The sequence below is a fragment of the Trifolium pratense genome, linkage group LG6 (assembly GCF_020283565.1).
Source record: "Trifolium pratense cultivar HEN17-A07 linkage group LG6, ARS_RC_1.1, whole genome shotgun sequence".
NCBI classification, from domain to species: domain Eukaryota; kingdom Viridiplantae; phylum Streptophyta; class Magnoliopsida; order Fabales; family Fabaceae; genus Trifolium; species Trifolium pratense.
Genome location: NC_060064.1, coordinates 8,437,493 through 8,451,820, shown reverse-complemented (window position 1 = coordinate 8,451,820; position 14,328 = coordinate 8,437,493). Strand labels below are relative to the sequence as shown.

The 14,328-nt window shown below is 32.8% G+C and overlaps 2 protein-coding genes across 2 annotated transcripts; both read left to right on the top strand.

The window, feature by feature from the left end:
- LOC123889811 lies at positions 1-962 on the top strand. The gene has a single exon (XM_045939309.1). It carries the CDS (start codon positions 245-247, stop codon positions 668-670), a length of 426 nt encoding a protein of 141 aa, XP_045795265.1. The 5' UTR covers positions 1-244; the 3' UTR covers positions 671-962.
- Positions 963-7,046: 6,084 nt separating this feature from the next.
- LOC123889492 (phosphatidate phosphatase PAH1-like) lies at positions 7,047-12,147 on the top strand. The gene is made up of 11 exons (XM_045938841.1): positions 7,047-7,262; positions 7,400-8,819; positions 8,922-9,511; positions 9,608-9,681; positions 10,360-10,444; positions 10,944-11,030; positions 11,163-11,235; positions 11,338-11,381; positions 11,489-11,617; positions 11,720-11,821; positions 11,912-12,147. The coding sequence occupies exons 2-11, from the start codon at positions 7,511-7,513 to the stop codon at positions 11,963-11,965; spliced, it is 2,547 nt and encodes an 848-aa protein (XP_045794797.1). The 5' UTR covers positions 7,047-7,262; positions 7,400-7,510; the 3' UTR covers positions 11,966-12,147.
- Positions 12,148-14,328: the final 2,181 nt, after the last annotated feature.

Below are 14,328 nucleotides of genomic sequence, written 5' to 3'. Positions count from 1 at the left end.
CCTCTCAAAAAAACACATTTTAATATGTGTATTGTGTTAGTATAATGTCATAACAACAAAGCAACAAAAAAAACATAGTCATTGCAAATTAAATCATCACACATGATATAGCGTGACAAATTTCCACTATCAATTCTTTTTCTTGCAATTTAAGCTTTTATCACTTTCTTACTTTTATTTTTCCTTCTTTATCCTTGCAATTTATATAAATATCCTTCTTTCCAAGTGAGAACCTAAGAAGAAAATGATGAACTCTTCTTGCATATCAAATTGCATCAACGATGCACGCGACCCGCGTGTTCCGGTGAGAGCAAGCTATGTGAACCTCTACAAGTGGCCAGAATCAGACGCGGCGTTTGTGAGATCCGTGAGTTCCGGTAGAGAAAAGGGTGATCAACAACAACATCCAAGGGTGGTGGATAGCATCTCTTGTAGACAATTGTATCTTAGAAGTTACACATTTTGTAGAGATGATGAAAAGAAAGTGTTGGAAAAGACTAAGAAATGTTTTGGGATGGTAAAGTTGAAGAAGGTGAAAGTGAAGGAACGTGTGGTTAATGGGAAGAAAGTTAAAGGGATATCTTGCTCTGCTTTGTTTAGTATCTTCAGAAGATTCTTGTCTTGCTGTGCTAGTGTTGATGTTGTTGATCATGAAAATTATCACTTTTAATTAAGGTTTGTTTTGATGTTGTTTTCTTTTTTCTATTTATAATCAAGAGATTTAAATGATTTATGGGTGTTGTATAAGAAATAAATTTAGCTTTAATTTGTGTAAGATATAAGAATGTGGGAAATTTAAATGTAGAGTTCGAGATGTGAATGTTGGATGGTTAAACATTCCACTCGCACTAAACTTTTTTCGTGGTTGATGGTACTCTCCGAACTTGTATGTACGGTGTAAGTGTCCATTTTTGTGTTTCAAAGCTGTGAAAGAGATGACATGAGTTTATAAGTAGAGACAATATTAATTTTATAAATTGGTTTTGTATGGTTGAGTTAGATTAAATTCTTAATTTTAAGATAGATATCAGAGGTCAGCTCCCATTAGATTCTCACTATTGGGCCACCCACCTTTTATATCTAAGCATCAAGTCTAATAGTGTTGGGCGTGAGCGGATGTGTTAAGAGTCTCACTTCGGATGTGAAAGGGATTGAACATGAATTTATAAGTAGAAACAATTTACACCTTACAAGTCAATTTTGTAGAATTGAGTTAGACTTAATTCTCAATTCTAAGTAAAAACATCCTCCCCACAATCTAAATTTTTTAAAACAGGAAAATAAAGATATAGAGGTCTAGATGATAACATTCTAGTTAATACTACTCTTCATGTGTGGATCTCTTAAATCAATTGTGTGGTGTAGCAACTATGACGATTGTTTGATCTAGAAAGAGACATTTTCTCTCATTAGACCGAATAATCATCATAGTTATTGCACCATGCTATTAGGCAGAGACATAACTAGTAGGGGACTAGCACAGGTTAGATCCCTTCTAATTTTTTTTATTAGTCTAATATTATATTATTGGATTAATTTCACTTTTAATCCCTCTATTTTTATTATACTCATGAAAATGGTCCCATTTTTAATTCAACTTTTTGGCTCAATTTTGTCATTTGGTGTAAAAAAATATTTGGTATTCATTTGGTGTAAATTTAATCCCAACATATGTTTTTTCAACTAAAGTATTTTTTTTTGTACAAAAAAATGTGATTTATTAACATTGAATTTAATGACAAAATATCTCTTTTGAGATTAGAAATCACGTTTTTATGCAAAAAGTGGAAATTTTTTATGGTAAAGTGCATGAATTTAGACAAAAATTACAATAAATATGAAAATAAAAAGGTCAAAATGTTTGACCTTAAAGAAGTGGTCCACAAAATGCAGATTCATACTATTAATTTGAGATTTATCTTATACTTTGTTGTATGTTATACTTTCAAAATTTTACTTTTTTTTTTTTATTTTACTAAATTATGTTTTTAAACTCGACCCCCATAAGCAAAATTCTTGCCTCCGTTCTGTTACTAGGTACAAAGCTAAACATGGGACCAATTTGAGGCCATGAACTCCCTTTAAAGGCTTGAATTTTGATGATTTGACATACTTCTACGTCTTTTATTATAAGATATTTTTAAAGCATTTCTTTATATACAAGATCTTTTACAAATTTGTATTTGGATATTCAAAAACTAATCCAAATTAAACCACACTAAATTGGACAAAATTAGATCAGAACACTCTGTATGGACCTATAAGAGATTGTGTCAGACTAGACTTCTTTTAAATACAAAAAAGATTAAGACATTTTTAAAAACCTATTCAGATGGGGTTAGAGATCACAAATTTTCGGTTATTATTAAAGTGTCAACTAATATTACAATTTTTTTTTGTTACATGTAGAGAAAAAGAAACAATATTTTAATTTAATATTAACAAAACATTGGAAAAAAATAGCAGCAAAATAATAGTAGCAGAACAAAAATCCCTTCATGGAAAGCAAAACAACCATTAAAAGAAGAATGCATTGAACGTTTATTGGCGTAACAAGTGTAAACCCAAAAGAATAAAGGTGGTTAAATATGCACCGATATTTTTTTTTACTACAGTTTAATGTGGTTCGGAGTTCAATTGTGATATTAATGCCTCGTTTGGCCCAAATTTTTTTAGAGCTTATGCAATTTTTATATACTATTATAAGTTCGTCAAGGTAGTTTATGATAAAATAACTGATAAAATTACAATTTTCACTGGTGTGAACTTATAAAATAGCATAAACCTAATTTATATTGAATAAGCTGTTTGTATAAGCTCTAAAAAAAGTTGGGCCAAACGAGCTCTAAGTGGTTTCAGTCTCCTTCCGACCGCAATTGCAGGGGATCGAACCATGATCCGCACTACTAAATTTAGCGTCAATCCCCGCTAAACCAACTAATAATATGCAGGAAATTTTAAAGCAACAAATTCTAGCAATCAGGTCAATAAGAGTCAATAAAGATGGAGGAAATATTTAATGCGAAGAAAACTCATCCATAGCGAAGTGAATATAAACAAAGTAAAAGCTAATTCAAATTTTAGATGGAAGTGTGTAGTGTGATTTTTTAAGTAAAAATTTGTTTTTTAAGGATAGCTAATTATAGTACGAGGGAGGAGATCGATGCTTTTTGAGAAATAAAAAGGATTTTCGTGACATTTGAATTAATTTTAAATAATGGAACTGAGTGTAATTTTTCCAAAAATCAAAAGTCTTACTAATATAATGTGTGTCTTAATGTTAAAAAAATTTAAATATAGAAATTTTGTCATAATTTTTATAAGGACTTTTTGTTTGAATCAACTACTGGACGAATTATATTAATAAACACTCTATATTTAAGAGATTGTGAATTCGTGAAGGGCTTATGAAAATCACTTGGATTCACAAACCACACTTTCTTCCAAGAAAATAACTTATATAGCTGGTTGCGACATAGCATCGACGGGCCATCTGTTTTTCAGTTTCTAGCTACGGTTTGGTGGTTATGGAGAGCAAGAAATCATATGTGCATGGAAAACAAGGTTATGTCTTACTTTACTCTCAGGATGTACATCGATAATTATGCACATCTTCTTAAAAAATGCTTTTTCAATCTTAATGTGAGTCTGGACACTCGAATGGTTCGCTGGAATGCTCAGGGGGTACATGCATGATCTTGAACGTTGATGGAAGTAGTATCGATAATCCTGGAATTTCCGATTTCGGAGGCTTGATTCGGAACTCGGATGGTGCGTGGGTACAAGGTTTTGCTGGCAATATAGGATTCTCGAATATCCTTCACGCGAAATTATTGACAATTTATCACGATTTAGCTTTGGCTTGGGAGCTGGACATCAAAGAGCTTTGGTGCTATTCTGATTCCAAGATCGTTATGAAGTTGTTAGAAGATCATGTTAATGATTGACACCACTATGCAGCTATTATTTATAATATCAAGGATCTCCTTGCTAAAGACTGGAGGGTTAAAATTGTCCACACCCTTCGAGAGGGCAACGCCTGTGCGGATTATTTAGCCAACCTTGAAGCACGAAACCCTAAAGTTTATTCTCCAATAGCTATTCCACCTAATGGAATGAGTCTCCTTCTGCTAGCTGATGCTTGCGAGACTTTATTTTCTAGATAATTTGTTTGTTGTTTGTTTTCTCTTTTCTTTCCCTCCTTGTACGAAAAAAAAATCGAGAAACGATAAACAAAAGTCACACTACATTAACAAATTAAACACAAAAAATTTACAAACCCTCATCCCCAAACAAAACAAAGGGTTGGTGTCCAACAAGTTAAAAGCACAATCAAAACTTTTTTTACTTTCGTCTTGAACCACCACCAAACTTAAATTTTTATATTATCTATCCACATAAAGTGACCTCAAAATCATTATTATTAAACACAACATCTTTGTAAGCTTTCTAAACCATGCAAATTGTTGCCAACTAAATATAACTTGAAAGCACTTTTTAATCTTCAATAATCGAACCTGTAACCCTCTAAATTGACGAGCATATATGTACGAGCACATTATTAAGTATATGTTTGGTTAGGCGTTGGAAAATTGTAAACGCGCGTTTAGCAGTCCAAACGTGAGTTTTTTCTTTTTCAATGGTGTTTGGGTGATTGGTGTAAAATCAATTTTAAGGACCCAAACGCGATTCAAAGTGAAGCTAATATTCCTAGCTTATGCGTTATGGTAAATCGATTCTGGTTGGTGTGTCATTAAATACATACAAATATTCCTTTATTGCCCTTCTTCCTGCTTCATTGTTCTTCTTGTAGCAGTTTTTTCTTTTTCCATTTCTTTCTCCTACGTTTTTTCCTGCAATACAACTACAAAAACATTTTTTTTTGCAAGCAAACTACAGTAACCATTCTGCTGCGGCTGGTAGGTTGAAGAAGAAGAGGAAGAAAATAATTGGACTCTCTTACTTTGACCCGGCCCATTTAAATTATTTGTGTGTTTTTTATTTGGTCTTTTTTATTGGGTAATGACCATTTAAATTACTCTGACGGTCTGACCCAATTGCTACTTTTATTTTATTTAATTTTTTATAATTACTTTTATTTTATTTTAAAAAACTAGAAACATGTTTACCTTGAATTACAGCATCTTTGAATTAAGATTTTTGTTTTTAAGGATCATGAATTAACCTGAATATAATTTTCCGTTGATAAAATAATGTAAGAAAGAAAATAAATTCAATTTGAAATCTAGTTTGAAATAAATTAAAAATTAATATCCATTTTGGTAATTAAACATTCAAAAGCAATTTTAGTTCAAATTATCCAAACAACATCAAATGTTGAGAATCACGTTTACGTTAACGTATCCAAACACAAATCAATTCTGCTCAACTCACTTTTAACCAAAATCAATTCTTTCAAACTCAATTCTACCAAAATCAATTATTTCTACCTCATAACCAAACACACACTAAGAAGAGCACTTTACACACCTACCCCAATTCGACACTCCACACCAAACCTTGTAAGCACAGTCACAAAAAAAAGTGTGGTAAAGATTCAATAGAATCACAACCAAGAACACAATTTTGAGCATTTAAATTCATAATGCCCCTTGTTAAGAGATTAATTTTAGTCGGAATCCAATTAGTTATAAAACGCCAAACAAAAATAAAAACTTTAAGATGAATAATTTTATTCCAAGCCAAAGCATTATTCTTCATCGCAACAACATCATTCCAACAATTCTACCTCGCATACAAAAAGAGGACGTCTCGAACACCACCCTCCACCTCCAACCCCCTATTCCCTATTGTCACTCCCGACTCCATAAATAAACTTGCTAATCAAGAAAACAGTCCCTCAAAGAAACTTCTTTTCAACTAAGGATTATCCCAAAACAAGAAATCCACAATTACCCACTTCTCTAAATTAAAAAAAAAAAATTCTTAAACAACTCATCAATTCCATTAAAAGACCATTTTTTAATACTCCTAATATGTTTTCACCATCCGAAGTTATCCTCTATTCATATCAATTTATTACTATAAGTTAATTATAAATTTCTTACTTTGTGTTACATAAGTTAATTTCAAAACTACATTTTAAAAATAACATACAAATATTTAAGTATAGAAAATCTGATTGCTTTAAAAATTAAAACTATTTACTATATTGTATGTGTACATTTTTCTCATACAAGTAATAAGTAAAATGCATACAATTATAATTATTATATGTACTATGGCCTTTAAAAAGCCAGGCCCCCCGACAGGCATATGGTACATAACCTCCTTTATGGTTATGCACACTATGGGACATAACATAACCTATTACCTACCTTAAGATCCATGCTTTTACTAATTTATAGATCCACTCTATGTTATATTTTTTGGACACAATACACTACGTTATTAGAGTATTAGTTAAAAGAGTTTTATAATATGATAGTTTTACTTTCTGTCTAAACAATTAAAATATTGTTTTGGCCAAACCAATTTGAAGTCAAACCAAAATATTTCATGATAGAAGAAGCCAAACATGATTTTAGGCTCAAATTTTTTAACTGAACCCGCATTTCACACTCTTGATATTTTATTGTAAGATATAAAATAAAGAATTATGTTAGAAACACATTCTATTTTACACTCTTTTTTTAGAGAAGGAATTACATGCAGTCAAGATCGGTGCAGTCAACTCTTTTAAACGGTCAAAATTATTGACAACGTTACTATATGCCCCCTCCTACCGCGTATAATCCAGATCCATTTTTATAGATTGAAAATTCATATAAATCCTACACTATAAAAGAGTAAAAACTTGATGACGAGATCCTGACTTTTGTGAATGAAAAAAAAATCAGTTCATAAAAGGTAATTTATCTTTTGTGTCTCATAAATTATCAGACACAAATTAATCACAATTAAATAACAGTAAAAATTTCGTATCTATTAAACATAAAGAAAAAACTCGACGATAAGAACCACGAGGTGGCGCACACACATAGTAGCATGGCTAGTATTATATGAAATGACTAAAAAGCCCTCATGGGGTTGAAATTATGGGAATAGAGAAAGATTAGTTAGGAAGAAATGCATATATTTAATGCTAGTTCCTGATTTTGTCTGTTTTATCCAATTTTCCAACCCATTGCAAAGAAAAATCTTATAACTTGGTAGTAGCCCACAACAAATTAAAACTGCATTCAAAGAAGTACTGCAAGAAACCTCATTGTAGCTATCTCCCACAAGCAATCCCTTAATCTGTAAGTCTCTTCTCTTCAAATTTCAGTTAGACATTTTATCAAACATTTCATATGAATGTTAGTTCTTTTCAAATTTCAGTAACTTCAATTTGACTTAGTCAAAATTCATTGAATCTTTCATTTTCTTTTGTTGCAAGAATTCATAATCATTGTAAAGAAACCAAGAAATTCAGTTATATTCACATTCTTGGGTCAAACTCAAGAATCTTTGAGACTTTGTGTTTTGGGCTCCCAAAATACTGTACAGAATGAGTGTGATGGAAAAAGTTAGAAACTTGATAGGAGGTGTTTATTCAGTTGCTACCCCTTTTCACCCCTTTGGTGGTGCTGTTGATGTCATTGTTGTTCAACAACAAGATGGGAGTTTTAGGAGTACGCCGTGGTATGTTCGGTTTGGTAAATTTCAAGGTGTTCTTAAAGGTGCCGAAAAGATTGTTCGGATAAATGTTAATGGGGTTGAAGCAAATTTTCATATGTATCTTGATAATTCCGGTGAGGCTTATTTTGTAAAAGAAGTGGATGACAATGAAGTTGCTACTAACTCTGATTCTACTGATAATAGACTTGATGAAATTATATCTGATTCAGGGGTGCTTCAGTTGACAGATGTAGATCATTCTTCAGTTTCGCCAAAATTTCAAAAGTCAGAATCTGATCTTGATCGGAGGTTTTATGATTTTCAAGATGATCAGCCCACAATTGAAGGTTCAGCTGATTTGTTGGAATACGAGCGTAGTCAACATGACAATCTAGATGGAGAGAATCCGGGGGTGACCTTGGTTAGTGTTGACGGTCATAAATTTACAGTCCCTATCTTAGAATCAGAGCCAACTGAAGAAAATTTGCAGTTGAATATTCCTCAAATTCATTTGGTTCCAGGTGAAGGGACTGATTTCGATGAAGGGAATGAGGAGTTTGGTTCTGGCGAAAATGTATGCGCTGCTGATTATGTTAGTGGGAAGGATGATTCAACTGATGTTCCATCCAGTATTTATAGCTCTAATATCGATAATTGTACTTCCGAGGTTCAGCCGGAAGATTGCCAAAGAAAAGAGGGGCCTATTTGTCACACAGAGGAAACTGACACAGAAGAAGCCACATCATGTATAAAGACGGAGAATGTCTTCAAAAGTTGTTTAGACTTCCATGAACTTGCTCAGCAGCAGGATGAAAATGACAATTTACAAGATAAAACGACGTCCTCGTTGGTGGATCAAAATTCAGCAAAGGAACCTAATGAAAACTGTTCAAATGTTGATGAAAATGAACAAGAAAACATCAAACAATCTAGACATATTGACGAGTTATCTTCCCTTAGCGGGGCTACTTCTTCACACGACAGTAATTCTCCAAAACTAAAAGTAGAACTTCAAGGGGTTGATAAAGATGCATCAGTGGAAGTTGACACTGGTTCTGGCAGTCATTCTGGTACTAATGACGTGGAGGGGAATGATAATCAACAAACCATTGTACTTGAAAATACTAGTGAGGAAGATATTGTAACGGCACCTCAGACAATAACTTCCAATGAGGAGGATCAAAGGCATTTTGGTTTGAGTAAGGACTAAGAATTGTGCTTCGAATTATTTTATCTTTTATTATATAGCTATTATTTGACTAAGTCAATTGTTTATTTAATTTTCTAATTAAATTTTGCAGGATTTGATATCTCACTTTGTGGTCACAAACTTAAGGCGGGTATGGGTTTTATCGCAGCTGCTGAAGTGTTTGAAGCACATCGAATATCGGCTGAGGAATTTAGAGTCTCTGCACCATCTATAACTAAGAATGAAAATCTTATTGTGAAGTTCAGAGAGAGCTATCTACCGTGGGAAAAGGCCGCCCCTCTTGTTCTTGGAATGGTAGCATTTGATTTAGACTTACCTGTTGGCCCTGAAGATACAATTCCTGTGGGACAGGATGATACGTTGAAGTCCAGCGTTGATGATCCTGGACCATCTTCATCGGGACATAGGTGGAGATTCTGGCCTCTTGCTTTTCGAAAAGTGAAGACCGCTGAGCACACTAGTAGTGATGAATCAAGTGAAGATATATTTGTAGATTCCGCATCTGATTTTTTCGGTTCTGTTGGTGAGCCATCTCCAACCTCTGGTAGTCGTGAGTCTCCTCGCAAGCAATTTGTAAGGACAAATGTTCCCTCTAGTGAGATGATAGCATCATTGAATCTCAAAGATGGTCAAAATATGGTAACATTCAGTTACTCTACAAGGGTTCTAGGAAAACAAAAGGTTTGGCATTCTATAACAACCAAGTTCCCATATCACTATATATACATTGGTTGGGCATTTAGCTTATTTCAGTGTGAATTTTTAATTACATTACAGGTTGATGCTCATGTATACTTATGGAAGTGGAATGCAAGAATAGTAATTTCAGATGTGGATGGAACTATTACCAAGTAAGACTAGCGACAGAACTTCTTAGGCTATTAACTATTCTTTTAAACTTGACAAAATTACTGCTTTGAGATTGTTCTTTACATTATCTCTGTTCATTACTTCCCTACTTAATTGGACCTTTATTTTATAAAATGAAATCCCAGTTTGAACTTACCACGCAAATTTCGGTTAATTTTTTACACTTCAAAATATTTTACTTCATGAAAGAAAATAGGAAAATCAAATGCAGGTTCTGGTATATGGTTTGGCTTTGAGTAATCTTACGGTGCATTAAAAATAATTTCATTCAGTCAAAGTGAGATAAATGTAAACATCTATCTTTAATGGTGTGCACATTTCCCGGTGACCGTTTCTGTAAATTTTGAAAAGAAAATAATTGTATTCTTTAACTTTTTCTGGCTATTTTTGGTGATGATTAACGGACTAGTAACTACTCTGGCAGTTTCTGGTTCTGTATGTAGATAGTTGGATTTCAACCAGATGTGTTCTAATTGATTACATTTGTTAATAGACTAGACAGACATGTTTTAGTGCAAGCTGAACAAAATTAAGAAAAAATTGCAGCTGGAACAGTCTATGGACATATTCGTTTTATTTTAAAAAGCAAATTTATTAATCATTTATAATACTAGCACAAAAAATGCTAGATTCATATTTTACTATTTTCTTCCTTTCAGATCTGATGTTTTGGGGCAGGTCATGCCTTTAGTTGGAAAAGATTGGAACCAGACTGGAGTGACAAGGCTTTTCTCTGCTATTAAGGTATGTATTTAATTGTACATTCCCATCTATATTTGTTGAGATGGAGGTAAATGGTAGAAGACATTTCAAGGGTAATTCTTTAAAAAGCATCTTGTGTCTTGATAAGAATTTAAAGCAATTTCTTTGGAACCTAAAGCCTGGTCAAGTCTGGTTGTGCTCTATGAGCAATCACAGTCACGGTTAATGTAAAAGACTAGTCAGATAATTGCTCTTTTGCAGCCATATAACTGAAATGCTACATCTGTAGTCCTCTTTTATGACTTTACAATGTTAACACGTCTTTCCCTGTTTCTCTTTGCACACCTAATGAACATTTGATTTAGTGCTATATTTTTGCTTACCTTCCATTTAGTGGTTATCAGCACTCTGCGTTACCTTGTCTGTCTGTTTGATATGAAATGTTCCCCAGTATGCTTGTTGTTATCATTATACCTATTGCTTGATTGAATTTTATCTAAATAAGATTCATGTCTAATACTAGATTCTGATTGTGTTCTAGGAAAATGGATACCAGCTACTGTTTTTGAGTGCCCGTGCTATTGTCCAGGCTTATCTAACCAGGAAGTTTTTGGTTAACCTGAAACAGGTATTCAAAAACAATCTGGCTTTCTGTAATGCATACCCTTATTTTCATTTTTTTAATCCTTGCATCTTGACAGCCCAGTTATCATTGTTAAAATACTGCATTAGCTGATACCTGAAGTTTGTATATTTGCAGGATGGAAAAAACTTACCAAAAGGTCCTATGGTTATTTCACCTGATGGATTATTTCCCTCTCTTTACCGAGAAAGTAAGGAAATTTTAATGTGAGAGAAATTAAGGTTATTTTTTTATATTTTATATATACACATATCTGACTTGTATAAATTTTTGTCTTATTTACTTATGACAGTAATAAAAAGAGCTCCTCATGAGTTCAAGATTGCTTGTCTAGAGGTAATTTCCTAAACACAAATCCTCATCACTAATATGCAACTTGAAAACTCCATTAAAAGGTATTTTCTTACTAACACCATGCATGTTTGGGTAATGATGTTTTGCAGGATATCAAAAGACTTTTCCCTTCTGATTATAACCCTTTCTATGCGGGGTTCGGTAATAGAGACACAGATGAACTTAGTTACAGTAAGATAGGAATTCCAAAGGGCAAAATATTTATCATTAACCCTAAGGTATGCATCCATCCTGGATTATTGTTATTTCTGACAAAGTGACAATTGCTATTTTCCTTAGTTTTCACAGGATACTAACTAAAGGTTTATGAACACTAATAGGGTGAGGTGGCAATAAATGATCGTAAGATCGATGCAAAATCTTATACATCACTACACACATTAGTCAATGACATGTTCCCGCCTACGTCTTTGCTTGAACAGGTAAGAAATCATCTCTACAAAACCGGGTTGATTGCCTACTTTTGAACTTCAAAACTAACAAATTTGGTCTGCAATTTCCATTTGTGGCAGGAGGACTTCAACTCTTGGAATTTTTGGAGGGTGCCTTTACCAGATATTGATTAGTTCTATGTTCATTTCAGTTAGAGTTTTTACTAGGATTCTTTGGCAGAGGGCTATCCAAGATGTTAACAGAAATGCTATATTTTCGACCTACATGACACAGTTGTGTTATGCTTGTAAAATGTAAAGTAACTTACTACACTGAAATTCATTAATGACATACATACAAGTTTCTCAGGGGTTCACAATTTTCCCAAATCATTATTTTTCTTGCCACCTAATTTAAAAATGTGCCACGTCATTGCTTTTTGGATAAAAAATATGGGTTGAGGCCAAAATTGCAAAAAATGTGATAATTGAGGGACCAAAATGTTTAATTTTAAGATAGGAAGACCATTTTTTGTGAGATTGCCAAAATAAGGGATAAAGTATGCAATTAAGTCTTTATCATCAATTAATTGAAGTCATGTTAATTGAAGTATGAATTAACCGTACGTATAAGGGGGGTGAGATGAATAAATATAAACTATTTTGCATATATTAATTAATAATATAACTTAAACAATTTTCAACCATGGTAATTTTTTAATATTTAACTTTACAGTGAAGATCAAGCTCACTTAATTATGTGCATGTGGATGATAGACAACATATTCTCAAGAGAGAACCATACATGTTAAAAACATCATATATGGACAATTAAGATTAGAATTTGGATATCAGCGACACAAGTAGTAGATACTTGGGTCCCTTAACCATTTGGTCGTGGGTTCGATTTTCGGCTAGTGCACATGGAGAAACATTTATTGGGAGAGACCAACCCCTTAAATAGATCTCAGTCACCTCGAGGGAATTAGTCTCTGCAGTTGTAGAAAGTAGAAGAGAATATATTTTCACGAGAAAGTTGATCTTAAAAGTATAATGTTTGTTTTCGATTCTTCTTTATTTTAAATTGTCGTATGCTGAAAGACAATTTTTTTCCTTCTGTAAATGTGCCCCTAACCACGCATTTTTTTCCGTTTGTATTGGAAACATCATAAACAAACACGTTAACAATTATATTTGGACGACTGAGATTTTATTCATTAACATTGATCTTGGCTTTATGTATGAATCATCAACACAATTTTACGTAAACCTAATTCTACAACGTATAGTAGGAGAAAGTCTATTTTCACGAGAAAGTTAATCTTAAAAGTAGAATGTTTGTTTTCGATTCTTCTTTATTTTGAACTGTCGTGTGCTAAAAGACAATTTTTTTCCTTCTGTAAATGTGCCCATAACCACACATTTTTTCCGTTTGTATTGGAAACATCATAAACAAACATGTTACCGATTATATTTGAACGATTGAGATTTGATTCATTAACATTGATCTTGGGTTTATATATGAATCATCAACACAGTTTTACGTAAACCTAGTTTTAATCACCAATTACGTTCTCATGATAAAGTTATAAAGACTATCGAGTGTTCTCCATATTACACGAGTACACGCTATCGATTTCTTGGCTTGCCTCGCAAATTCGCCATCACATGGTTTGCATTTTCTTCTATTCTCATCCTCAATGCGTATTCATGGTTTTGTGAAATATATCGTTAAAATGTACCAAGAAGCAATATTCAATTAAATGTTTATGTAAAATTATTTTACATTGTCACCGTAAATTAAATTCTTTTATTTTAACAACTTTTCAAACCCCAATTACGAAAAATAATAAATAACTCCGATGCGTATAAAAATAAATAAAAGCAAGTTGTAATTGCTCTCGAAATAATAATAACATTTTTTTTCTTTGGTTTTAACCCTTCAATTTTTAGAGGAAGAGGATCCCAGTAGTCCAAAGTAGGGATATCAACGGAGCTAATATTGAGTGGAGAGTATTTTATCACTCCCTTCCCCCGCCATCTAAAATACTCCCCATATCCATCTCCACCATTCCCCACTTTGGGGGCTATTTTTCCTCTATCCCCATCCCCGCGGTTCAACACAGTTCTCGCGGGGATCTATCAACATTAAAAAAATATATTAAATTTATATTATTTTCAATCAAACTAATTGTAAAAGAAAAATAAAATTTATTTAGGAAACAATTAAAAAATTGGAGACATTAATGTGAGTCTTGTGATAATAATAAATATCTCATGTAAACAAATTTATACACATATTATGTGAAAATATAAATAAATATATATAAAGTACCCCCGTCTCAAAATATAAGCAAAAATAAGTTAAAGAAACTTGATGTATTTGGTTAAAGATTTGAACCAAATACATTCACTTTTGTTGACCAACTTTTGCTTATATTTTAGGAGGGAGGGAGTATATCAATTATGAATATATGTTATATTAATAAAGTGTTCGGGGATGAAATCTCCGCGGAGCGGGGGATAAAACTCCATTACCATCTCCAAACCTTTTTCGG